This window comes from Nasonia vitripennis, chromosome 5 (assembly GCF_009193385.2).
Source record: "Nasonia vitripennis strain AsymCx chromosome 5, Nvit_psr_1.1, whole genome shotgun sequence".
NCBI classification, from domain to species: domain Eukaryota; kingdom Metazoa; phylum Arthropoda; class Insecta; order Hymenoptera; family Pteromalidae; genus Nasonia; species Nasonia vitripennis.
The window spans coordinates 251,037-277,403 of NC_045761.1; the positions used below are offsets into that span (position 1 = coordinate 251,037).

The window sequence follows — 26,367 nt, forward strand, 5'->3', positions numbered from 1 at the left end:
CAAGTCGTGCTGATTTATAATTCAGCTGAGTCTACTAGCAAGCCTCGGCGGTGTCTCTACACTCCTCCCGTAAATAGCCTAGATCAATACCTATATAAGTATAAGCAGTATAAGCATCGAGGAAGTAGGTATGATGCAGCTCTCGCTTTTCAAATATCTCGCGCCTTCCGCGCAGCCGTTGGCCTGCGCACGCGCGCTAAACGGCCAGACCGACCAATGGTGTACGACCACATAGTTCAGGCGATCGAGCAGCCAATCAGCCGAGCGTTCGGGAAGCTTCTACGCCTCCCGCGGGCCGTCAGACTGGGGAAATCACCCGAGCCAGTGCATCGAGCGATATTGCGTCAGCTGGCAGGAGAACCGCGATGTATTTCGAAGCCGTGGCCAAGAGGTCAGAAGTAGCGAGACCAGCCGAGCGAACGCAACTCCACAAGGAAGTATTACTCTCCTAGCTCGGAAGCTCAGAAGAAGCAAGGATATAGCGATTGGAAAACGACAACAACAACAACAACAACGCGCAAGGATAGATCGCCGAGTCGAGGCCATGAGCGCGCTCAAGAGCGTAATCATCACGCTGCCCGCAAAGGCGGCGACCGCACCGACCATCATCGACAAGACGGCCGCCTCCAAGCTGAACTTCACCACGTCCATCCTCATGGACAAGATCAAAGTGGAGTCTGCTGCCACACAGCAGCAGCAGCAACCGAGCAAGAAGCAGCTGCCGGTGCCGTCACCCCTCAAACATATGGAGCTGGACGGACTGCTCTTCAAGCAAGAGTCAAACCAGCCCAGTCGCGGCAAGAAGCGCAGGCTGGATCACCTCACCTGGGAAGAGAAACTGCAGAGGAAGTAGGTTCCCGTTTTTGTCGTTGTTCGTGCGAGGTCGACAACAGTTACTTATACCTATTTAGTATTCAGCGCGTAGTTTCTCGATTTATTGACGACTTTACACATACGAGGAAGTAGGTCAGCCGCGAGCGCGCGCGCGCATTATTTAGTCTCACTGCGAAATTGCCGCACTCACGATAGTACTCACTTGGTACTCGTGCGCTTAGCCATTGCTCATCGTTTTGTTCGACGTTTTTCAGAAAATTGAAGAACAGAGTAGCAGCACAGACGTCTCGAGACCGTAAAAAGGCGAAACTGGACGAGCTCGAGGACGCAGTCAGACAACTCCGCGAGCAGAACGAAAGACTGACGAAAGAATGCAGCATCCTGAGAATGCAGAATGAGTCACTCGTCACGGAAACGAGGAGGCTAAAACAGGACAACAAAGAATTGATGGAGCTGAAGGAACGTAAGGAGGAGCCGACGGCGACTACATGCGCGACGTGTCAAGCCCGTGTCGGCTGTACTGTACCAGCGCTGGGATCAGCAGTATCCCCCTTAAACCCTCTGCAGCAGGGTGGCACAGTACAGACGGCACGAGCTCTGACCCTGAGCTCAAGCGCCAGCATACTCCTGAAGATCCTGACGCTCTACCTCCTCTCGAAGACCTGTTTAGCGAACTCCAAGCCGACGACGACTACATCGAGCGACTCGAGGAGCTCGCCGAAAGCCTTTTGCGAGAGGTTACCGCTGAGGTGGAAACAAATCCTCCTCAGTCAAATGAGCAGGTGGGTACCATAATTGACTAAACCGTCCGCGAGTATCGATTATTGCTGACGAGGAACATTTTCCATTCCAGAGTCCAGTCAAAAAAGAAAGTACCGAGAGATTTGACAATACAGAAAAAATGGTGGGGCAGACACCAAATTATGTGGAAGCCGATACATCCGGTGGAAGCGTAGCGATAGTCAACCCCACTACGCAAAACATTCCCAAGGGTGTCACATCCATCGTACCAACGGTGACCCTCAACTCGTCCGGACCCATCACAATCGCCGAAAACATCGAGATCAAGGAGGAACCCATGCACGACGCCGAAATGGTCTACGGCACTTATGACGAGGCTACTAACTGTATCACCATCATATACCCAGAGGACGAAGTGATCACGCGACTCTCACCCAACAGCATTCCAATTCAAAGCAAGCAATTATTGGCCTCGCCGTCGCACTCGTATGACTCGATGTCCCCAGCGAGCTTACATTCCGATGACGCGGATGTCGCCGCAGGCAAACTCGACTCTACTGCGCACTCCGACGGCGGCTACGAGTCTCACGGATCGCCGGCGAGCTCCGATGTCGCTGGAGCCAATAACGCTCTCACCGATCTCTGGCACGAAAGCTTTTCTGAGCTTTTTCCCAGTCTAGCTTGAGAGAGAGAGAGAGAGAGAGAGACGCGAAAATCGCGACAGGTTCGCTTCCGTCTGTGATACGAATTTAGATTAAATTTTTCGTATTTATTCTTCGTTCTATTCATTGTAACGAGCTTTTATTTTAATTCCAAGTTACGATTCAATAATCGTCTTTTGTTTATTTAAAACTTTTCAACCAGTGTTACGAAAGGAAACCTTGATAGTTGCTATCGAGCTCTTTCATTTTTACTGTATATATTTTTTATATATATCGAAATTTGAAATTATTTGTGTAACAATAAGATAGATACATAAATTATAAGTTAGTAGACTCGTCATAACATTGTAAAGCGTTAAGTGTAAATATTAATTAAGGCGTTTGTGTATGGAAATACTTAGTTTTTCTTCTGTATATAATATTTATTATAGAATCAAAGAATTGTATTGGATTAAAATGTAAAGAAAAAAAATATATGTATACATATACAGATTATATGTATGAGAAATAAAAATTTCAAACTCGCTTTCATATGGCATGAAACACTTTGTCCATAGCTTGTTCATTTCTTCTGAAACCTATAAGCTTGAATCTCATTTTGACTTGACGTAAAATATCCGGCTACGACATGTAAGCATTACCATTGTTAAAGACATTATTGAATGACATTCGGAAGATTATTATTAATAGACGTATTATAAGAGGAAGTAGAACGTACAACTACGGAAGTTCAGATAATTCATTTATGCAAGTAAATAGCTATAACTTAAGGAAGTTAAAATAAATTTATTGTTTACATTCATTATCTTCACAGGCCTTTTCATTTTTAATAACTGCCATTAATTAGTACAGTAATTAAGTCGAAATGCGCCAATAATTTCATCTGTACATGTATCCATTAAATGTATATCATTTGTACACGAAACAAATTATATAAGAAATTAAGTTGCATGATATTGTTATTGCGTAATTTCTCATAACGAAAAAATCAAATATCTTGGCACTAAGAAAAATGACTGATCAAACTGCAAGCGTTCAGGCCCGCGATATAATAAGATTATCTATACAATTATAAACTAATATTAGTTGAAAAGACTTTGGTTAGCACCCTTTTTATTACATTATTCTACAAACTATAAATATGAACGAACAGCATATTTTACTTTCGATCATTGTCATCACCCCTCATTCTACGACTGAACGTAATACTCAACGCAGTAAATGCATCGCAAAAATGTAGACCGAAATTTGTAAATTAAATTCATCTCTAAACTCATACATGCCACAAGACACTATATTGCGGCAGTGATGAAAGTACTTAATTCACCTTACACATGTATCAAAATTCGTTTCAACGACTGTAACTCAGCTATCATCTACCTTCTAATGTACATACGATATATAATATTTCCTTTCGAAATTGGAGGGAAAGAGTCTCGTTCTGTCACTGCGTATTACTTGCATTAGACTGTACGTAACTCTTCTACGCATAAGTAACAATCAATTCCATACGTCTGCTATGGTGCTCATTCGTTTAGTTCAAAGAAAATTTTATCGCACGACGTATCGATTCCGAAGTCGGTCTCGCGCGCGCGCGTGTGTGTGTGTGCATATATAGTTACGTAAAAAATATTTACTATATTATATTATATTGGTATTATTTTTGTTATTAAAATTCATCGTGTGGCCGTGATAAGATGTGCCGATGGATTCAGCATATATAACAAAACGCTCATTAAATTCTTGCATTACTTTTCAGTTTTAATAGATAGCTCTTGTCTGAGCTGGAGCTATACAGTACATTGCGAACATGAAATATATGTATAGGCGAGAGAAAAAACCATTGGATTTCCATCTAAAATTCGCGATGCACGCATTAAATAAAAACTCGACTCATAAAAAATGTAGGCGTCCTCGCGTTTTCAAATACGCCAAAACCATCGGGTCTTTCGTTGGAAGATAAACATTATTCAAATAATAAGATTCGGCCCAACAAACTTTCTTCCTCATTTGAGTCTGGTGACACCTGTTGCCGTTCAACCGAAAAGCTTCTCGAAGCAGCCATGGCAGTAGGGCTTGTCATTCTGCTCCTTGAACGTGCCCTTGTTCAGTTGTTTTAGACAGAAAGCGCAAACGAAGTGCTCGGGGTGGAACTTGCGAAACATCGCGGTTATGCAACGGCCTGTAAAAAGAAAATGGTATAGTCAGTGAATGTACGTACAGAGAGTTTATGCTTGGGATCGATAACCAGCATGTATGGACTTGAAATAGAAATGCATCATAGGATTACTGCAGACGTATAAAGATATCCGTTGCTTTATCGCTAAAGATGACCGAACGAATTCTGCTGAATAAAAAACATGCATCTCGAGTACACACCTGTAATGGGCTTATGACAACCGGCGCAAAGCGATCCCCTCTTGGCATGATAATGGGTCTCGCAGTAAGGCTGCCCCTCGTGATCGAAGAACGAGCCGCCTTGAAACTTTTGCCGGCAGTCCTGCAATCAATCGAAACAAGGATTAGCAATGTATGCGTATCTTTGAAGGCTCAGTTGGACGGAGATAAAGCGCGGATCGATCGTTAAAAATAGCGGAGCTTAAGTGAGTAATGAGATAATTACTTTTATTTCGTGGCTCGATAAGCTGTTTTCACTCGGAGTTATACCATGCAAACAATGAGTAATTTAAAATTAACCGATTTACGACGACCATTTCTAGCCTACCAATAACTTTTCATTTGGTTTTCTCAAATTGTGATAAAAATTGTCTTCTCTTGTTACTCTTTTATCATCTCATTATACATTCACTTGAACTTGTCTACTTTTGACGATAACAGAACGCCCAAAACTTCCAGGGAACCCCTTCACCTTCATCTGATTGATAACAAGAAGCCGGTATGTGCGCAGGTGCGACAAACGATCACACCGGTTCCAACAACGGAGAGGATAAGGAGGAAACAAGAGCCCCTAAGACGACCAAGACGAGGAAAGAGCATCGCTCAGACACCCACACTCGCACACACATACAGTCCGCGCGTGTAAATTTAGCACGGCATCAACGTCAGCCGGCGCTTCGATTTCGACACGTCACTGCGCACGGCACACAGTGTGTCGGCACGGCCGCAAGGAATTTCGACGTCGACGTCCTCCTCCTTCGCCTCAGCTGCGCGACATGACCACACCAGGTCAAGGTTGCGCGACTAAGGGACGCGAGGAGCATCGCGCAGTTGTCTATCCTACTTGATTTGTTTTTGTTGTTGTTGTTTTTTTTTCTTTCTTTTTTTTTCTCTTTTATTATTATCGTGCAGAGCAATGTTACATAATTTTGTATTTTGGAGAGGAAAACATTCGCGCAGGACCGGTATGACGAGCGCGCATACCACTCGTCGGTTCGGAGAGAAAAAGGGGAGATCTGCTGCTGTTTGATTCGGGAAGCTAAAAGAACGGGTGGGTTCGGCGCATGTTCCCCGCCTCATGTAGACATCATAGTTGGAGGTTGCTCTTGACCGTTGACGCTACAACGTCGATCAGATAGAGGGCAAAGATACAGAGGCTCCGCATCAGTTGGAGCCCGGAGGGCATAATATTGGGGTCTGATTGTTTCTTCTTTTCATGATCCTCGTGACAGTTCCGCTAGAAAGTGGGGTTTGAGGGGGGGGGGGGAAAGAATGCTGTATAGAAATTTTTCACATAGAAAGAAGGAGTCGCTCGTTTTTCTCTGGACCGCGCTCACACACGCACAATCATACGCAGACAGACAAACATTCGCTCGATCTGATGCTCTTCTGCCTTTCGTCTCGGCGCAGTTCCGGTCTCACGCCTCCTCCTCCTCCTCCTCCTCTCCCTCTTCCTCGTCGACACCCACGCACTTAGGGCAGAGAGGCTTTCCCTCCATGGCGTAGAACGATTTTCCGGAGACCGGCTTCTTGCAGTCCTGCAATATACGGGCGATAGTTAAGTGGCAGTGAGGGGATCACCGCGCGACAAGCCGATCGCTGGTCAACCTGCAAAATGAAGGAGAGAGAAGGCGGGGTGGAGCGAGGGGGGAGCGAGGGCGAGCGAGGGCGAGCGAGGACTGTAAGAGAAAGCCTACCCGGCAGACGAAGCAGTCGGGATGCCACTGGCTGTTGAGCGCCGAAATGTAGTTCTCCATGATGGCGCGATTGCAGCCGCCGCACTTGGGCGCGAACATGTCGAAGTAGTCTTGACGGCAGTAGGGCTTGCCATCCCTCTCGTGGAAGCCCTCCTCCCCGAAGGGGTTGCCGCACTGGGCGCAGAAGAAGTGCTCCGTGTGCCAGGTCTTCTCCAGGGCCGTCACGCATTTCTGCAGAACAGAGAAGGAGACAGTGTGAGTGCAAGGCTTACCGATCCCGCTCGCGGGACAAGCGATCGAGGTGCAAGGAGAGGCGTACGTCGAGGATGGGTCCGTTGCAGTAGGCGCAGCGGGGCGAGAAGAGATTGTGATAGTCGGGCTCGCAGTAGGGGTGTCCCTCGCGCTCGAAGAAGTTCCTGGTGCCGAGCTCCTGGCTGCAGTGGGTGCAGGTGAAGTGCTCCGGGTGCCATGTCTTGCCGAGCGCGGTGATTACCTGGAACGGGCAAATGACTCGTTAAATGAAAGTCGGGCGAGTCGCGCGAGTGCCACGACAACGACGACGACGACGACGATTATCACCTGTCCGACGATGGGCTTCTCGCAGGCGCTGCAGCAGCCCTTCTGGGTTGTGTTGACTCCTTGGCGGCTCATGTCTGCCTGGAGATTGCCGAGCATAGAATCCAACTGGTTCTGCTTGATGTGGGTGACCGACTGGGCGGTCGCCGTGTGGCTCTCGTACTGCGGCTGATAGTGGTGGCTCGTCCGGGTCTCCGATATGTGGACCCTCTGCTCCTGAACCCCACCTCCGGCGACTCCGATCCCACCACCTCCTATTACTCCTCCTGGTGGCAGCGGGCTTCCTCCTCCTCCGCTGCTGCTGATGCTCTGGTACTGCTTGACTACGGTGGCCTTGTTCGGTTTCGCGTACGCCGAGTCCGTCACCGTCTGCCGCTGGTGGTTGCTGCCGTTGATCTGCGCAAAAGTCCGCCAGAAAAACGCGGCTTTTATTGGCGCGCCGCACTGCCGATGGCTACCTCTGCTGCCGCCGCCGCCGCTGCTTCTGCTCTCGCGACCAGAGAGCTTTTGGGTATTTTCAGAGGCTCTGTGCTTCGCGGCGACTGGGGAGAGAGAGAGAGAGAGAGAGAGAGAGAGAGAGAGAGAGAGAACGAGACTCGCGGAGGGGGACCAAAGACGGCGAATCCGCTCCGAGCTGCTCCAGAGTTATAGATAGGGAGAGGCGTATACCGGAAGGTCTTGGCTGCAAAGACGACTGCCAAGAGGAGAGCATTTGACACTCGTCTCGAGCTTCCATTTGCACGCGCCACGTTTTTGGGAAAAGCAAAAATTTTCCGTTCCAGTCGCGAGCTGCACACCTATTGACTCGATGTAATCTACATATCTGCATTGCAGAGAGCTTCCAGAGTGCACGCGTATCGCTTGTTGAGGGGAGCGTAAGGCGGCGGCGTTGCATACATGCATAAGCGCGAGAGACACATGCGTGCGCTAGGCGGAATGGAGGTTATTTCGGTAACCCGGCCGGCCAAGAATGGTCAGGAGCTACGCCGACGTCAATGAGCCTCGTCTCTCTGCCCCTCTCTCCGGATGAGCATCCGAGTTGATCTCTCGCGATCTTGGACGATGGCTTCCGAGCCTATAGTTTTCTGCGCGCTCTCTCGCTCTATTCCCTATGCCAGTATCGCGACAGCCGATTTGGACGACGAAGCGGGCCTGAACTGACGTTTTTCTCGACCCCTCGGGCTTTGTTTATGCTCGTCTGTTCGTCAACGATTGTTAACCGCAAGCTTGACACTTGTTGAGCCTCGGCTTGGATGCTACGTGCCGGGCTTTGTTCAAGCGCTGACGCTCAGCTCGTATTCGGATAGAGTTGCGTATAGCGAGCATTTTCAAAATTCTGCTCCCAATCTATATGTGAATATTTTGTCAACATTTGCAAATCCGAAAATACACCCCGATGACCTCCAACTGTGTCGCTCTCTGGTATCGCTCCACTTTTCACACTACTCAGTCGCATAGCCCTTCTGAATCAACGCCTAGTTTAACCGATGGGATTATGCGCTCTGAGAACAAATAACTTACTTACGCTACCAACTATTTGTTGAAGTTAAAAAAAAAAACGAACACTTTTTTCGACTTATTTTCGGTGGAGTAGACGCGACAAAGCGTGATATCGTAAATTTTCAAAGTGGCTCAGCTTGAGTGCGTTCTTTCTAAAATAGATTTTTATTGAAATAGAGCAACATATACATATACTACTTTTCCCCGGATTTAGATCTTTCTCTTGTCATTCGGCTTCTTTGCCGTGTTTTTTTCCTCCTCTGCATTTTTAAGTATATCCTGTTGTGCTGTCATTTAATCGAGAGGCCGACCGTTCGATTGTTTTGAGGGCTTTATCGTGATCGATACGTTTCTAAAGTTCAATGAATCGATAAATTAATTAATTAACGATCCTATGATAAATATGTCGACCATTGTTTTTTTATTAATCGATCGTTCCTCGAACGATGCAGAACACGCTGTCGGGTCCACTATTAGTCGATGAAAATATCCGCAAACAAAGTTCTACCTGAAGCACACGGACGCTCTCCACTTAACGCTCTCGTGTGATTTTGGCAGACGCGTATAAAATGAGATGCGAAGATTCGACGTGAAAAGCGATAGAGTAGTTGACAAATCACTACCTAACTCCATCTTGTCTTACTGTCGACATTTAAAAATATCCGATTAACCACGAGGCTTGCTTATTTTTGTAAATAAAAGTGTTAAAAATAAACAAAATAGACCGTATTTAAGATTTTTAACAATTTTCTTGGCAAGTTTTCAAAGTTTCTTTCGCGCATATGTGGTAAGTCTCATGACACACCATTTAACAACAGCGGCAGCGGCAGCGGCAGCAGCTCACGCGCACGCAAAACTCACTTTGAATTCGGACAGCGATGCCATGAGGTCGTCGAGTTCCTTGGTGGCATTGCTGGCGGTCTGTCCGTTGCCGGTAATGGCGTAGCTACGTTCGATGTCGCGCCTGTTGAGCGAGCCATGATGGCTCGGAGGGTAGTAGACTTCACCAGAGCCTGGTTGTACCTCTGTCGTCGTCTCCTGGACCGTCACCTTAACCCGTTGACCTTCTGGGTAGTCCCTAAAGCGGCGTTATTTCGGAATAAGAGAGCGATCGTTGAGACGAACACAAGAGACGCAAAAATGCTCAACGTAGCAGATTAAGATAGTTGGGATCGTCTGTAAAACGTTTGAGCTGTGTCTGCGCAATCGCAGAAGTAAGCGGTCGCTGAAGAAGGCCGAGAATACTCACCCATTCGGCATGCCGGTGCTCAACTCCTCCAGCAAGGTATCGACGGTTGGCCGTCCGGTGGAGAGGCTGCTCGTCGACCGGAGCATCGGGCTCGTTGTTTCACCGTTTGTCGAGCGCATATCTGGAACTAGAGGCAATAACTGTGGTCAGCCAGCAGGCAGAAAGCGCGCAAGCAACGAAAAGCGCGAAAGGATGGTCGCATCATGGAAAATCAGAAGCGATCTCAATCGGGCCAGCCTAAATCGACGCGATGACGCGAGCCGTTAGATTAGTTCGCGAGTCAAGAGCGGCGATTGGCCAGCGTCCAATCTGGCTTTTCGGCAGTCGAGAGAAGGTCACGCTTCGAGACACAACGCGTTGCTGCACACGGGTCGGGCTGTGCATATACTTATCGGAGAGTAAGTATACTATCGAGCGTCCGAAAGGCGCGGCGTACTCATTAGCGGATCGGCTACGCGCCAGGTTTTCGTATCAAGCCTCATTATCGGGACGAGCGAGATTCGCGCTAATGCGCTCTTTAGATTTTCAATGCGCTGCTCGCCTCCCTTCGCCGGTGAGCTAACTTTTTATTTCGCGATTATTGCGTAGCGAGAGACGAGATGGAAATAGCGGTTTACAAACCGTGGGCTCTCTCTCTCTCTGCCTTTGTTTCATATTTTATAGCAAAACGCTGATCGTTCGAATCGGATTCTCGAATTTCAGCTGCCCAACTTTTAGAGTCTCTGTTATGAGATTCTTTCTTGTTGTGCGCGGTTATTTTTATCCCAAGCACTTATCCGAAAATAGCAGCTGCTCTATTAAAAAATTCGATACGGAAGAGCGCACAGGTTTTTGTTTATTTACCAGTTGAAAAAGCGGCGCATCGTGGCAACAATAAGTTAAAGTTATCTAACTTGAACGCGCGTTGGATGAGATTTTTCCTTCGTGTGTAATAATAGAATATATCGCCGGAACCGCCTTCTGGCCAGGCCTGGCGCAGAGCACGATACTTTTTGCCCGGCTGTTCCGCAGAAGCTTGGAATTGATACGAGACATCTACCTCTGTCGGTGGCGTGAGAATTGTAACGGGCGTTGCTCAAATCTTGCAGCAGGGTGTCCAATTCCGAAAGATTGTTGTTCAGAGACGGCATTTTCCCTCCTGTTCCACCTTGATTGTACTGGCTTGCGCCAGCGGCGCCGATTCCTCCTGTTCTCGCTTCCTCGATAGCCTCTCGATTCTGATACGTTGGCTGCAACAAATTGCGATTAAAAGATAGAGACACTAATATTCCAAGCTGTTTAGTATACCTACATAATATTATTTCCTAGGCTGCGAACGTGGTTCCGTAAAATTTGCCCACTGATGCTGATTCCGCTTGATGTCTTTTTTTCCCGTTTTCACGGACTACTGACGCCGGAGATAGCGAGCTTTTTTGGCCAATCGGCCAATTTGTTGATTTTAAATGAATAATGATAACGAGCGAGGGGAAACAAACAGTTTTATGGATTGTGAAAAAACGTGTCGCTGCTGCGCTAGAGAGGGGGGGGAGGGGATTAGCTCGCGCGGGGCTATTTTCGAGTGCAGCGCTGTAAAAATACACACGGGCGAGGCCTACGGCGAAGGTCGCCCGCGGCGGAGCTGAGTTGCCCGATCAATTATTGTCTTGGAAAAAAGGCAGCGTTCGCCATGTGCGCGACTCACCGATTGCGACTGGAGCGGCGTCGTGCTGCGCGGCACGTGGTTCTCGTAGGTCGGCCTGTACGCAGAGGAGACGGACGTCCCGTGGCCGCGCGTCCCGTTAAGAGAGCCGTAGCCAGGTGTGCTGCCAGTGCCGCCACCGCCGCCGATGAGGCTCGTGTCCGGGGACACCGTGTTCTGCAGGTCCGCTAACAAGGCGTCTGCAAAAAATGCAAGGAAAACAACTCTGTGAGCCGAGGCAAATTTATACAATGCAAACGAACGGCTAGCTAAGCACTCGTAATCGTATCATTGATAGCGAATCGGTAGATCCGAGCCAAGAGTGAAATCACGCTTCTACGATGCTCGAATGGAACGATGAATGAGAGCTCGAGCTTTGAAAAGGCGCCTTGACGCGAGTACTATAGCACGCGCACTCTTGTCGTTTCGTTTAATTTGGAATATTCGTAGGCGCGGCTCGGTAAATGCAGCGCATCATCGAATCTCATGACGATCTCTCTTGGTTTATGTAACAGACGCCGCGCGGAGGCTCGCGCGGGCGACGGTGGCGGCCCCCTTTTTTAGCCTCGCACACTCCGCCGCGATCGTCGTCAAGGTCGATTCCCTTTTCAAGGTGAGATTGATTCGAGCAGTCCCCGAGACAGAGAGTGTCCAAATGAGGAATGAATTCGAATTAAAGAGCGTCGGAGAAGCTTCGGCCACAACTCACTGATACAAGCCTCCCACTCCCTGTGCTTCCTGAGGCTGTCGGTCCTGAGCATCCCGCCGTAGAACGCCTGCGCGTCTGCCATCGGCCGCTCCTCCGGGCTCCGGTACTCCGTTTTACTCGTTGCCTCGGGCTCTCGGCTAGCTCGCGGATTAATAGGAGAGCTTGCGCGAATAAATAGTCTCGCGCGCGGCAGCCCGGTTGCCGGACCTGCAGGCGCAGCTTGCGCGCCCAATCGTCAGCCAATTGCGACGTCGGATAGCTATATATGATTTTCCTCGGTTCGCTCCGGAGGCACCGTAATATTACGCTGCAGTGGCTCTCGCGATTGTATAACGCGCAACGGGTCTCAGTCGCGCGAGGCAAATATTATGCCGGCCACGCAACGCCCACGCGCGGCGGCACGAAAATCGGCATTGCGCGCGAGCTGCCTTTCTGGCCTTGTACACGCCCGATTGAAGATAATGGCACAGCCATCGCAAACTGCAGGGAGATGGGATGCCTACGAACAAGAGAACGAGGATAATGAACGTTTGCACCTAATAGGGGCTGTTTAGATCGCGAGCGAGGGAGCTTTGGATAACTGTGCAGTCGCTCACTATAGGAAGAATCTGCCTCTGTTTGCTGAGAGTCCTCTTTTTCGTCCCGACTTGCAAGCCGTTTCGCGGAACCACTGAACCGAACACACGAGAGGCACTTTATTCAGTCATAAGTTGCACTAACCGAGAACCGCGCGACACTAAACTCATTGATGATGCGGCTTTGAGAGGAGACAGACTCCGTCGATACTTGCTCCACGCGGCTTCCCTCACTCTCTTCCTGCGCATCCTGCCTTGGCCGAGCCTTCGCGAGCCTTCGCGAGCCTTCGCGAGACCAGGCTGATGTCATCGGCGTGCACGCGCGCCTTTCGGCAGAAATAACAATTGAATTTCGCCGGATCACCTGCGCCTACACGAGTGCCGAGCGTAAAATTAGCCTCGAGGGAACGAAAATACTTGGACCGAGCTCGCAATAAAACTCGACCGCGGCTGAAGATGGCAGATCGGATTAATTTGAAAATAATAACGCGCGCTGTCGGGCTTTGAAAATAAAATGAAGCTTACAGCCAGGCGCCAGTCCATTCTTCTGAACGGTAACCCTGTACGGCTGATACGAGTAGCCCGGCTCGAGCTTCCCGTACATCGTCCGGTCCATCTTCGGCTGCTGCCTTGCGTCGCTGCGTATAATGCTACGTCTCAACTCGTCAACATTGGCTCGTCAGCGAGCGCGGCGGCGTTATCTCGGCACTCGGCGGATCGGCCGCGCATTTTGAAAATCCGATATACGACGATAAACTATATAACTAAACTAATATGCGCCGACTGCAGCGGCCTCGAAAGCGAAAGTTCCCTCGGCCCGCGCGACTGTGCTACCGCTCTAGCCGCTGCTGCAATTGCCGTCTGTCGCGCGCGAGAGACACGCGGAGTGGGCGCGAGAAGAAGCCGCTGAACTCGCCCTCTCTCTCTCTCTCTCTCTCTCGACTCCTGCACGTGGTGCGGCCATAGAGGCCTGCGCGGCACGCTAAAAATATATTTTCGGCCATCCGAGCAGCACCGGACGACGACGCGGCTACAGCATATTATATACCGGCACGCGACAGCTTCTCTTCTTCTCTCTTATATCAACTCTTTCCCGTCCGCCAGAGACAGGGTCGAGTCACTCGATCCGAAGCGATCCGAATACGCCGCGAGATGAGTATAACCCTATTCCTTAATTAAGTTCATCCCCCTTATTCAGGCTATTTGCGTCTGTTTCCGTCGTCGCGGCCTCGCGACGCTGCGCTCTCTCTCTCCGACTCCTCTCTTTTTCCTGTTTTCGTTATAATTTTATCATTAGCTTTCACGGGGCCTTTTCGTCGTCGGGGTCTGCCAACTCGATGCTCGCGCTCGCGCTCGAATCGAGCTCTGTCGAAAAATAGAACGAGACGGTGGCGAAAGCAAAGTGCAGGATAACATGGCGCGTCGTCGCCTTTTTCGTTCGCCTCCTGCAGCAGCTATAGGCGCTATTATGCACGTGTGGACCGAGACAACGAGTCAAAGTCGGCCGCCTCGTGTGTAGGACGCCCGTAACCGGCTGCCGCGCGCTTGTCCGCTTGAGCGAGCAGTCGGCATGCGAGCGAAGATATCGACAGCGCTGATGTTATATTGCTGCGCTTGGAGAGGAGAAAGCACTTTTTCGCATTCTTGCTGCTGCCTGCACCGCGTATAACGCTTAAGACGCATCGATCAATTTTTAACGCAGTGGACGCACGAATTTATTTCGGGAGGACCGGTTTAATCGTCCGATTAGAATGCATTCGGCGTGTCCAGCGGAATCGCCAAGGCCGCGCCTGAATGCCGGACACTGTGTCGCTGCGTAGCTGTTCGTCGAGCGCGAAGATTTTTATTCTATCAGTCGTCAATTAAAAGAACGGCCCAACCCACCGCAGAAGAACGCCGCTTCAATTCCGGCAGGCGACAAATCTTATCATCAGAGAGCTGGCAGCGACGACGTCCCGCTTATCGAAGCCTCGCGTGGGTGTGCGTATACAAAGGAAGATTGCGCAGACGCTGACGGTGCGTTGCAAATTCGCTCGAAATCACGCGCTACTTGCGGTGTGCATAGCGTGCATAACTTCGCGTTGAAAAACGCCGAATCGTATGCGGCCGGTTATTAATTTTCAAGCTGCGTCTCTGTCAAGCTCGATCCCAATGAGCATTCGCGTTGTAACGGGCATTTTTATTATTTTTCATTGCACTGTTAACGACGTGAGCTAGTTTGCCCCCGATAAGCTGCGGTACGGAATTTTTTTTCAATGAAGCAGCCTGCAGCGTCAGTCAGAACTATGCTATGGAAAAACAAGAAGCTTTCGAACGAGCTCTTGGCGCGCAGATAAAAGAAGCCTCGCTGCGCTATAATCGCGGATAATACACGCCTATATAAATAAAATCGTCGGAGAAAAAAGGACATTAGCATCGCAAATCAGCGCGGAAAAGCCACTCCGTGACGACCTCATCTGCTTGGAATATATTACGGAATGTAAAATAAAGCTTTTCCGCTTCCGAAAGCGGAAGAGAGTCTCGCAGTTGAGTCATCGTCTTCTCATGATCAATGTGCGTAGTGTAAGTAGCGGCCTAGCGCGGGTCGCCCATGATGATTGCCTCATCTCGCCGAAATCCAAGTTAACGACTCTCGCGCGCTCTCGAATTTTTAGCACATCGATTTTATTTCCTCCCTTTGCGTAATCTCTCTTGCCAGTATACATGCAGCTACGAGAAACAACAGGGGGCCAACTGGACGATGCTTTGCATAATCGTTGCCCAATGCCCGAAATAGCCATATAAGAGCACAAGGCTTTCGTGCAATGCAATTTCGCCGAGTTCTCGGGTTGCATAACTTGTACCCAACTACTCATATAATCTCAATACTTATGACTCAAGCTGCACGACAAACTCAACGTAAACATGGATGCAGATCCTCGACGAGAGACTTAAGTGCTCGTTATGCATGTACCCGCAAGTATCGCGCGCGCGGCTCTGACACCGCGACACCAACACCAAAACAATGCAGATATATAACCTCAAATCCGAGGACTATCAACAGACACTTGCTCCTGCAACCGTCATATCGGATATTCAAGCGCGAAGAAAACGTTGGAGGCTGTCGTCAAAGCTGGACTCGTATACGCACGCAAGCACGTCACCGCGTTCGAAAAACGAGCAGTATAGCGGCGCATATTTTGAGGTTAAAATCGCAGTAGCTTCGATAACGTTGTAGACTAGTAGAAACTACGGAATCCCAAGAAAAAACTCACCGAGGTCGTCCATGACGAGTTCAGATGCAGCTCCCGGCCGGAGTAATCCTCACTGTCTGCACCAAACGTCACTTGCGGGATGGGAAACACACGGGGCGTAGCGCAATGGGCGCACACAGATACGCGCACTGATGTGATGACGCTATACTTAATACGGGCTACACTGTCACGGTTCAGCGGCGCGACTGCTTTCCGATGTCTCGGTACTGCGGGTACCCACCACACACTGATCGCAAACACGAAGGTTCGCGAGTTTCTGGACAGCGAAAGAGCGAGAGAGCGAGAGAGCGAGAGAGAGAGAGAGAGAGAATAATAGGGAAGATTCGGGGGAGGGAGGAGCTGCGTATGATAAGTACGTACGCTTTTTCGCGGCTTTTCCTCTCTGCGATTGCCTTCTCTGACGTTGCTCCAGTCGTTTTAGGTAATTTTGCTTTGCTGGTTGTTCAATTGAAACCATACGCTATAATGATTTTAATATTTTTTATCGAATAAATGACATAAAAAAATAAAACTGCAAATAAAATATTTTGATGCTTTGTTCGATGTTTATTTTATATCTTAATGCTATACTAATGTTTAGTCATTACAATGACTAATTTCGTTTGTACATATGTTTTTAAAGTCACTTGATTTATGAACGCCCTCATCGTCTCGGGCCCCAAATCATTTTCACCCCCGCTTTAACAAAGCAAAGCACTCAAAAGCAAAAAAGCACGCTTGCGCTGATTTGCAAAATTTCACTGCGTCGAGGAATGCAATCCTAGCGAAATCCGAGTGGTCGAAGAGTTTCCGCCACTGCAAAACTGTAAAGCCACGGTGCAGCGGCGAGATTCCGAAAATGGTCTTAACCGCGAGAGAACGAGATCTAGTCTGTGTCTGTGTAGAAGGGGGTAAACCTTAAGCGGCCGCTGTACTTATAGCTGCATCGTCCACAACGAACAGGTTATCAGGTCTCAGAATTGCCGGAGGACGATGACATTCAATAATAATTTACAATTTTTACAACGATTCTTGTACACCAAGGAAATCGTATCTCGAAATCACCAGGTAGCAAAGTCAAGCTGACTCGATACGACTTTCTTCTTCTTTTTGGGGACGACCGAAGCCTCTTCTTTTTTGGACCTGAAATTCGTCGAAATGTTTCTTAGAAAGTGTCTTTTCTCAAGACCTGCTTAATTTTGCCAGTGTTTGTAACAGAAACTCACTTATCATTAAGTTTAGCTGTATTAAGGTACTTTCCGACTCCTGGACGATAAACTTTTAAAGCCTGTTCTTGCTCCTTTTTTCGTGGAGCTTTCAGTTCAGCCTCTTCCTTCACCAGCCTCTCGGTCTCTGCTGCTCTTTCGGCGGCTAACTGTTCGTCGGCTTCTTCGTACGGGTCGACGTAGATTTGTACTGCTTGAATAACTATATCTTCAATGGGTCGATCTTTGTTATCTACCTCGATTTTTTCAATAGCATTCAGCGTCTCTAGACCACCAACTATTTTGCCAAAGATCGTGTGCTTATTGTCCAGATGTCGACAGGACCGATAGGTGATAAAGCTGCATTTACAACAAATGGTTTAAAATTTGTTTTTCAATTGTATCTGCATACACGAATATATAAATAAATAATGTCATTATTTTCGTACTAACAATTGGGAGCCATTGGTGTTGGTACCCGAATTAGCCATGGATAAAATCCCTCGCCCTTGATGAACGAGATTGGGCTTGAACTCATCTTCGAAAGGTTTACCCCAAATTGATTTGCCGCCGTTTCCTGTATTCGTTGGATCACCGCCTTGTACCTGTTTGAGATATAGCTTTTAATATCTATAGCACGCATTTGACATGAACATTGAAATCCTTAATTTGACGCTTAAATACCATGAAATTCCTAATGGATCTGTGAAATTTAGTGCCGTTGTAATATCCATTTTGACAGTGTTTCATAAAATTTTCACATGTTTTAGGTACCATATCACAATGTAGTTCTAAATTAAGGGGTCCAAAATTTGTAATGATTTTGACATATCCTACAATAAAATATTAGGTGATAAGTTAACGTGAAAAATGATTTAATTTCTGTTTCTAGCCATGCATACCTTTTTTCTTGACGCGTTCATAACGTACGACGTCCTCTTCAAGAACAGCAGCTTCAAGTGTGGTCACTCTTGGCATGACTGTCGATGTAAGACCTGCTGCTGCAGCACCAGTTGAATAATGTGCTGCATTGAACTTGTCTGCTTTAGTTTTGTTAACAACCTTAGACTCTTGTGCTGGCTTGTAATCGCGTTCCAGTTCACTCAAGATCTCTTTTGTTTCCATTGATACAGTTTTAAGTTTGGCATTAGGATTGTTGCGCTCCTTGACTACCTCTGCAATTAAACAATTTCTTGTTTATTCATTGTTTCATTGAGTCATTGAAAATTAAAAGAAAAGTGGCTGTGTATTTCAAAAAGACTTGCCTTCATCTTCAATTCTAAGATTATTTTTGATGTGATGGAATGTAGAAAGATTGAATTTTCGAGCATCAGTAGGATCTTGAATGGTAATGAGATCTTTTCTAACAAAAGGTTCATCGTTAATCAAATCTTTCCAATTTTTGGTTTTAATGTTCAACTGCTCTACTGCCTACAATACAACAGTGATTACTTTCATTGATACTCATCGAAAGATTGAAATAGTTTTGTGAAAATCACAAATACCTCAAACGAAAATACATGTCCAGTAGTTTTAACAGCAACAATATGAGAATGCTTGGAAAAGATTTTGAACAATACTGGACAGTGATATTCTCCTTCAGCATTTTTGAAAAAGTTAAGTTTTGTCAGAGACTTGATATCTAAGGGTTTTCCAGTGACAGGATTGTGCTTAAAATGTTTGACATAGGGCAAGAGAGCTTCCAGTTCGAAGATGTTTCCCTGAGCATCGCAGTAGGGATGCTCAAAGGGTTGCAGACTCAGGCAACAGTGATCGAAAGGCAACCTGCGGAATGTGGTGTCTTCACTTGTCTCCGATGAAGTGCCAGACATCTTTCCACCATACAATGTGGTCCATTCTGTGTACGTAAGGTACCTGAGACGAAAAAAAGCATTTAAAATTCGTAGCAACAAAGTTACATCAGCGGAACTCCATCGATCGCGCAGTAGAAAAAGCAACTCACATCTTGTCCTTCTGATGCTGCCGCTTCCCCATGTTGGCGGATTACCAGCTCTTTGAAGAAATCTTTCGAAAAATTACCTTAGCTCTGATGGAAGAGCAACGAATAGCAAATAATGTCAACAATTATAGGTTAGGTTTGTTGATTGTTCATCTGGTTGCAGAGACTGATCTCAAAGATCTGTGTTGACATGTGTATACTTATATATACATATACGACGCTTCTGGCGCAGGCGCGTATCTATAGGCGTCAGCACTCAGCCCGGCGTTTCCGGCGGCGGCGCTGTCCGTAATTCGTTCCTTATTTTCCTCTCTCATCCGGCGACGCCGCAGGGATGCGCGAGAATCAAGAGCAGCAGCATCAGCGGCAGCTCAGGTTCAGCACCGCCAACGTACCCCCCGCGAAGTGATACTGCACTGGAGACAACAATAGTCGCAGCCCCGAATCAGCAGTAGTCACGAGAGGAAGCCAGCCCTGTATAGCAGCCCTCCAGTCACTGCAGCGCGTAAGTCGTCTAGCTGAGGCAGCCGTGTCCGACTGCGAAATCCGAAGTGAAGTACCTGCTCGATGCGGAGCACACACGCGTTGCAGGATGAGAGAGAGAGAGAGAGAGAGAGGAGAGCGCGAGAGAAAGATAGTATACATATAGGTGTGCGACTACGGGGGTGGGGGTAATCGGGGGATTCGCCGGTGTTTCTGCAGGGGCTCTTTCTCATTCTCTCTAACCTATCGGTATATTAATTATACGAGCCGGTGTGTAAAAAAGTGGTGGGAAATTCAAAGCTCCGCTGGCGCGCCGCTGAGAAAATAAAAGCCTTCTTTTCACCTCCTGCAGCTCGGTGTGTAGCGCCGCGAGTGTTTACAAACAATTGCCTTGTATACATCGCCTGACATACACGATAATCTATTCTCGGAATGAATAAAGGAATTCAGTGGCGAGATTTCGAGTTAGTTGATGTACAGTAGTATGTACATTTTGACGGCATTCTGATGGTCGTCAATCGCCTCCGGATCATAATCTGCACCGGCGCAGGAGCAACGAGAGTAAAGCAATAAGTCGTTATAGGTAATAGAGAAACACACACACACACATACACGAACGCCAGTCTATTGTGCGCGACAGCGCCGGCTTTCCTCCCTCCCCCTCCCCCCCCCCCCTCGCAGCAGTGTTGCAGTCAGTTTCCGTATCGCAGTATTCGTAGCTATACGCAATGTGGGCCTAGTCCATACGTATATGTACATTGTACATTCGTACTCTATAAGAAGATAGTGGGTTAGGAGCGAGTGCAGTGCGCGAGGTAAGGCCTCAGATCCATTGTTCACGCGACTGCCTCTCCTCCCCCCTTCTCTCTCTCCTCTCTACACACTGTTTTGACTTTTCTTTTTACTCTCGAGTTAAACTGTTAATGTACATACATACGCACGCATGCAAGAGTAGCTCAACTCTCTTCTGTTTCTTTTCTTTTCCGCGCCCACAAGCTCAACTCTTCGAGCAGTTCGCTGTTCGAGCGTTTGAGCACGCACACATGGGTTGGTGGGTACCTAATACCTATAAGTATACTTACTGCACACAGAACAGAACACTGGCGCGCACTCACACACACACACACCTCTACTTTAGACTGGAGAGAGTCGTTCTGTTCGTCGTTTCTCGTTTGGCCCGTGTGGCGCTGACCAAGTGCCTACTACTCATCTCTGCCCTGTCCCGAGCATCAGTTAGATCTTTTTCGAGCAAGTGTCGAGCAGTCGAGAGGACGAAGACACGTCCTCCCCGTTAGCCCGAAGCAGCTCGGCACTATCAGCTTGCACTGCAGTCCTATATTTCCGCCGCTTTCTCTGGTGCTTTATGTAAAGGTACGTGTGCAAACCGGAGCGTCACGGAGTGCGGACTTCTTGAAGACTTGGGCTTCTCGTGCATGTTCGTACTGTGAGTTCCGCACTTCTGAAAGAATTCACAACTGTGCGAGCACTTAGTACCTGCTATGCGCTGGCTTTGACCGCGAGGCTACATTAGGCCGCAGTTGGTGTAATTCCGCACGCACTTTGTTCTTTGGATGTGAGCCGTTCTTGCCCCTGTGGGTTGGTCTATTGATACAGTACCTGCCTTTTGTTGTTTTTCTTAAATCAAGCTCATTCAATTGTACAAGCCTCTCTAAGATTCGAGCTAAACTTGTTTCTTTTATTTAGGTGGAACAAGTGCCAGTCTTTATTTTGGAGCCGATTCAGCTTCGATTAACAAACTGCTATAATTGCAGTGCGATAACTAGAGTTGATGTATGATTCAAATGAATATAAGATTACATTGTTCTTTTATGATTGTTAGGGAAAATGGCAAATATTGAATTGGAATCCATACTGTAGATTATTATAAATGCCTGTACCTTGATTATACAATAAGAGAGCACTTTTTAAAAGACTAGGTTTATTGAGCGATTGCTGATAAATTAGAGGTGGTTGTGTTTTTGGAATGTGTCCAAGTTTTAGAGCAGGTCAATTAAGATTGATAAAACATGATAATGATATTCATCAAAATATAATTTTAAATATTACGTTTGTTTGCAATTGAATTGTAGTTTAATTTGATTAAACAGTTCAATTTTCCTCGATTTCCAGTACTGAATGTAAATTTGATATTCAAAATTTGAACACTAATGCTATATGGAAAAAAACTCCATTACTGGATTGTCACGATTGTTTGAATAACTGTAACTTCCACTTCATGGTCTACCTGCATTAAGCAGTCTTTTGTTTAAATTTTGAGGTTATTCTTAAAATTATCTGTGTTAGCTATATTCATGATCACTAAAGGTGTTTGTTTCTATTATTTTTGATTTTTTAGATCATGTCATCTGGAGCTGGGTCTAGTGGCACTGGCAGAGGCCGTGGATCATCTTTGGCTGACAACAAGCCGGAAAATAAAGAGGCCAAACCTAATCCAAAGATGTCTAAGGCATTGGGAACTTCTGCCAAAAGGTAAAGCTTAGGAAAAAATTAATTTTTTGTTTGTATTAAATCTTACAACTTTGGAAAGTAAACTATCTTTGTGTTTTTCAGGATACAAAAGGAATTGGCAGAAATCACTTTAGATCCTCCTCCAAATTGCAGGTTAGTTTCCTCAAAGAATCATACTCACCTTTCAGATTAAAGTCGCAAAGTACTCTTTAAACTATACAATTTTTCATGTAATGCACATTATTTTATTAATATTATTCTTTTAGTGCTGGGCCTAAGGGTGATAATCTGTATGAATGGGTTTCTACAATTCTGGGACCTCCAGGATCAGTATACGAAGGTGGTGTTTTCTTTTTGGACATACATTTTTCTCCAGAATACCCTTTCAAACCTCCAAAGGTACTTGATGACTCTGTCAATTAACTATACTTCTGGATAAAGTTTTTATACAACAATGACTTACAAAACTGATTATTTCATTTCAGGTAACCTTTCGAACACGTATTTACCACTGCAACATAAACAGCCAAGGAGTTATATGTTTAGATATTCTTAAGGACAATTGGTCACCAGCATTGACTATTTCAAAAGTTCTGCTGTCCATTTGTTCTCTTCTTACAGACTGTAATCCTGGTGAGACAATCTTTTTAGTTGCCAACCTTACTAGAATTTAATAAATAATAGAAATAATAATTTAAGGCATATTCTTGTACCTATATTTTTTTAATCTTTTAAAAACTTAATACTCTTATTGAAAAACTTACATTTTGTGGTTTTGCAGCGGATCCTCTGGTTGGTAGCATAGCGACACAATATCTGCAGAATAGAGAGGAGCACGACCGCATAGCACGCTTATGGACGAAACGTTATGCGACATGAACAAGTCGCGCGATAACGCGAAGAACTCCTATCAAGTCTCATGCCAATTTTATAGCCCACACAATATTCAGAAAACGCTGGCTCGGGTAATTTGTAAAACGTTTTTCCGACAACATTATTAATAGACAAGTAAATTTTTCCACGACAGAATATACCAGCACAATGCATAAATGAGTCGGGGATCTTGTCACCGCTCATTTTCGCAAATTTGCATTAGAATCATACGCCCGATCTGTTTATTTTTCATTTTCAATGATCGTATCGGGGCGCGACGCGATGTCTTTTACACCGTGCTCGTTTCTTCATTGATTACACGATAGTGAAAACTATGCAACAAGAAGAGACGTAGACAGTGCTCAACTTTGTTCGCGCCTCTCGGCCGAAGGTCTAATCATGATATGCACAGTGTGCCTGAAAATGAACAATGTATTATGTGTTGAGGCATGAGAATAAGGAGTATTACTTTTTAATTTCGAAAACGACAAAAAGTCACGCAAAAGAATCATGGAAAGGGTTGCTTTTACACTGCAGAACGAAGATGGTGAAAGAAAGATTTTTTTGTCGAGAGGAGAGGATAACCACGACGATTTAGTATTTAATTTACAACACGAAAAACTATAATTAACGATATACTCCTAAGTTATAAGTAATTAGGTACTTAGGCAATAAGAACAAGAATGTCAGGAGGCTCGGCTGTCCCGGTCGTTGGTTTTTTTTCCATCTTTCGACATACTGGTGATTAGATTTTATTTTTCTCTATTCCATTTTATCGTTATTTATTTTTTATTTTCAAAAGCTCGACGTTTTAGAAACCACAATTGGTAAACTTTTCACAAGGCTAATCGATATTTTTTTTTAATTGTAGTTGCATACATGAATAAAACTCGTTTTTTAAATTATTTTGTTTTGTAATAGTCGCATATAGTTAGTAACCTAAATTGAAATAAACGCTAAAAAATTAATCTCTGTACACCGCAAAACTATTTCACGAGTTGACTACAATTTTAGTATACGCAAGTATGAGCACCACGAACAGATTAAGTATATTGGGGCCAGCTATATCATATTGTTCTTCAAAAATTAAGTGAAATGAAAAATTTAGCAAATCAATTGTAAATAAGTATCATTTTTTCTGTACATTTACAAACGTGTTCGTGGCCGTCGAGAAATGCTGAACTTACGAATTTGTAGTCTCGCCTTTTCTGTTTGCTCATCCGCGAGACAATTATTTTTTATATACATTCATTAAAAGCAAAGCTTTCAAGCATGTGTCCGTGCGTTTTTTCGTAAGTTTTGAACTCAGCGGCGAGGCGTTAACTATTAGAGAACATAATTGCGAGAATGAAACTAAATGAAACAGGAGTTGCGGGTTATTATTACTCAGTTATATAGGTTGAACGCTGTTCTTCAAATGATAATTTTAGACGATGAACGTGAAAAAGTTTGAAAATTTAAGTGTTTTCTCCATACAGAATGAAAAAGATTCAAATCAGGTTTTCTGCCAACACGTAATACATAAGACAACAAATTTAACGATTTAAAATGCCCATTTTAAAAAATCTGAATAAGGTACTGACTTTTTAAGACATTCTTCATGCTTCCACGTTATTTTTGTATAAGCGATAGAGTTGTAAAAGCAAGGCGGACTAATCCACTTTGTAAATAATTGACTCTGCGTGCGTAGCCGTTCGATTATAAACTGTAGTTGTCTGTAAGATATTAAGTGTATCTTAATAATTGTTAAATGAAGTGTTAGTAAGCCAGTTCACAGTCCGTAGCGAAATCACGGGAGAAAAAGGCAAGTGATTGTAAAAAAAAAGATATCAGACATAATTTACGTGGTTTGAATTCAGGTGCGACTGCGACGACCGATCGGACGAAAAGTTATGAGCCAAAACGTAAAGCAAGAGGAAAGCTTAGCAGAAAAATAGATTCGGTGCAAACCTGTACAGGTCATGTTTCCTTAGAGCTATATAAATGAAGAAATAATAGTTGGTCGCGTTGAGCCGTAATAAGATTAATAAGAGAGAATCAAGCAAATGATGAAATGTTGTAAATATCTTAGGCCTGGAGTTTGCTATACACTTCTATACTACTGCTGCTACTGCTGCTTCTACTCGAATTTTTTATGATAAAAAAAGGGAAATGATAAAAGAAATACAAATCGCGACTCGCGTACCTCGCGCGATTTCTAATTGAGCTGCCGACTTTGCAAACTCATCTATATATTATATAATGTACGTTCCAAGTTTTCTTTGAGATAGCGAAATGAGAAGAATTGGAACATTGAGAGATGACGGATGTATGTAGGTGCACGCGAAAAATGAGGAAGAATCCCTCTCTCTGGACTCGCACTTCTACGAGAACATTCTGTTACCATATAAATCTGCGCTTCGTATCTACTCCGTAACTACCTTTTTACTGTAATGTACTATATGTCTGTCATACTATTTAGCCACGCAGAAACGAAAAGTCCGGATTTGAAAGATTTGCGCTCCAAGCGTTTTTCATCTTTGATTTTAATTTCACTAACTATCTAGGAATCTCAAGTTTAACGTAAATTAACATCCCAAGGAATCGTACGAGAATTAGCCTTTTCCAGTTATTTTCTCTGCCTGGAGCAATCGCTATCGATCGTTGACTTCTTTTATTATTATTACTTCTTCATGCAGTTCATAAAACGCGCATCTTTTGAGTCGGCAATCGAAGAAGCAAGAAAAACGACGCCTACAGTTTCTTTTCTTCCCTTTGCACATAAGTATAGCACAAAGCGCGAATGATCGGTTGGCACATGTTCGAGGTTTCTTCCGTACGTTACTACGTTTGATTTCGCAGTTTATAGATGAGCAAGTGTGAGCATGCCAAAATTGAAGATTAAAAAGCTGACTTAAGTAGTAGAAAAACAGAGCGAAAGAGAGGTTGCGTGAAAGAGGTGCCGGTCTGTCCGTTCAGTAGTTGTAAAACTGTTGAACCCCTGGAATATAAGCAAGAGATTGAAAGAAGAAGAAAGAATTGAACTACAGCTGCGGCAAAACGTCTGGTCCGAACGGATCGGTATCTTTTGTGTAAATACATTCTCGTGAGATTGTATTGACTTGACTCGATTGTGCCGTTGTGCGCGAAATCCGTTTGTGTATAATGTTAGCGATCAGAAGTGTAAAATTGAAGTATGTAGAAAAGCGATATCAAGGAAAAACTTGGCTCAATCGATCGATCGATGATTAAGTAGTTGTAAGTTGAACGAGCGAAGGGGAAGCAAACTAAAATCGACGGGAACGAGAAAAGGATTGCGCGCGGACGATGATCGCAGAGACGGAACGAGACGAAAGAAATTTGGTCGCTGAATTGGTTTCGTGTGATTCGTGCAATGAATCGATAGGTTTCCAAGTCCAGGCTGACTTCACGCGTGCATACCTATACGATAGAGACTCGCCTCTATCTGACATAATATTAGTAAATGTTAGTCTGCTAGTTAGTGGCATTGATATGAAAGTGGAATAAAATATTATACTCAATTATT

At 45.6% G+C, this 26,367-nt stretch overlaps 4 protein-coding genes and 1 long non-coding RNA gene across 17 annotated transcripts; 2 read left to right on the forward strand and 3 right to left on the reverse strand.

The window, feature by feature from the left end:
- The first annotated feature begins 32 nt into the window (after positions 1-32).
- LOC116417701 lies at positions 33-3,209 on the forward strand. Its single transcript, XM_031932226.2, is given in 4 exon segments — positions 33-849; positions 1,089-1,383; positions 1,386-1,616; positions 1,688-3,209. Coding segments are annotated over 4 exon segments (1,404 nt in total). The 5' UTR covers positions 33-544; the 3' UTR covers positions 2,261-3,209.
- Positions 3,004-16,392, reverse strand: LOC100121389 (leupaxin). 8 transcript variants are annotated; one of them, XR_004344965.1, is made up of 11 exons: positions 15,873-16,392; positions 11,338-11,534; positions 10,696-10,885; positions 9,657-9,783; positions 9,269-9,485; positions 6,911-7,303; positions 6,651-6,824; positions 6,332-6,562; positions 5,107-6,172; positions 4,617-4,737; positions 3,004-4,419 (listed from the first exon to the last, which is right to left on the reverse strand). XR_004344965.1 is itself a non-coding variant. In XM_032600165.1 (11 exons), the coding sequence occupies exons 1-11, from the start codon at positions 13,232-13,234 to the stop codon at positions 4,274-4,276; spliced, it is 1,989 nt and encodes a 662-aa protein (XP_032456056.1). In that variant the 5' UTR covers positions 13,235-13,479; the 3' UTR covers positions 3,004-4,273. The 8 variants fall into 8 exon arrangements, 4 of the variants coding, with proteins under 4 accessions (XP_032456056.1, XP_032456055.1, XP_031788050.1 ...); XR_004344963.1 differs by lacking the exon at positions 15,873-16,392 and adding an exon at positions 13,144-13,485; XR_004344964.1 differs by lacking the exon at positions 15,873-16,392 and adding an exon at positions 12,044-12,192.
- A 3-nt stretch (positions 16,393-16,395) lies between these two features.
- LOC100119503 (RING-type E3 ubiquitin-protein ligase PPIL2) lies at positions 16,396-19,618 on the reverse strand. The gene is made up of 8 exons (XM_001602905.6): positions 19,020-19,618; positions 18,562-18,931; positions 18,322-18,487; positions 17,959-18,231; positions 17,741-17,889; positions 17,510-17,661; positions 17,078-17,416; positions 16,396-16,994 (listed from the first exon to the last, which is right to left on the reverse strand). The coding sequence occupies exons 1-8, from the start codon at positions 19,049-19,051 to the stop codon at positions 16,913-16,915; spliced, it is 1,563 nt and encodes a 520-aa protein (XP_001602955.1). The 5' UTR covers positions 19,052-19,618; the 3' UTR covers positions 16,396-16,912.
- On the forward strand, positions 19,254-26,362 carry LOC100121406 (ubiquitin-conjugating enzyme E2-24 kDa). 6 transcript variants are annotated; one of them, XM_031932218.2, is made up of 6 exons: positions 19,254-19,521; positions 21,856-21,989; positions 22,071-22,121; positions 22,235-22,367; positions 22,454-22,601; positions 22,750-26,362. In XM_031932218.2, the coding sequence occupies exons 2-6, from the start codon at positions 21,859-21,861 to the stop codon at positions 22,845-22,847; spliced, it is 561 nt and encodes a 186-aa protein (XP_031788078.1). In that variant the 5' UTR covers positions 19,254-19,521; positions 21,856-21,858; the 3' UTR covers positions 22,848-26,362. The 6 variants fall into 6 exon arrangements, with proteins under 6 accessions (XP_031788078.1, XP_031788080.1, XP_031788082.1 ...); XM_031932220.2 differs by lacking the exon at positions 19,254-19,521 and adding an exon at positions 19,658-20,082; XM_031932222.2 differs by lacking the exon at positions 19,254-19,521 and adding an exon at positions 20,174-20,314.
- On the reverse strand, positions 22,191-22,844 carry LOC116738591. Its single transcript, XR_004344969.1, has 2 exons — positions 22,733-22,844; positions 22,191-22,631 (listed from the first exon to the last, which is right to left on the reverse strand). It is a non-coding gene; the product is annotated as an uncharacterized LOC116738591 (long non-coding RNA).
- Positions 26,363-26,367: the final 5 nt, after the last annotated feature.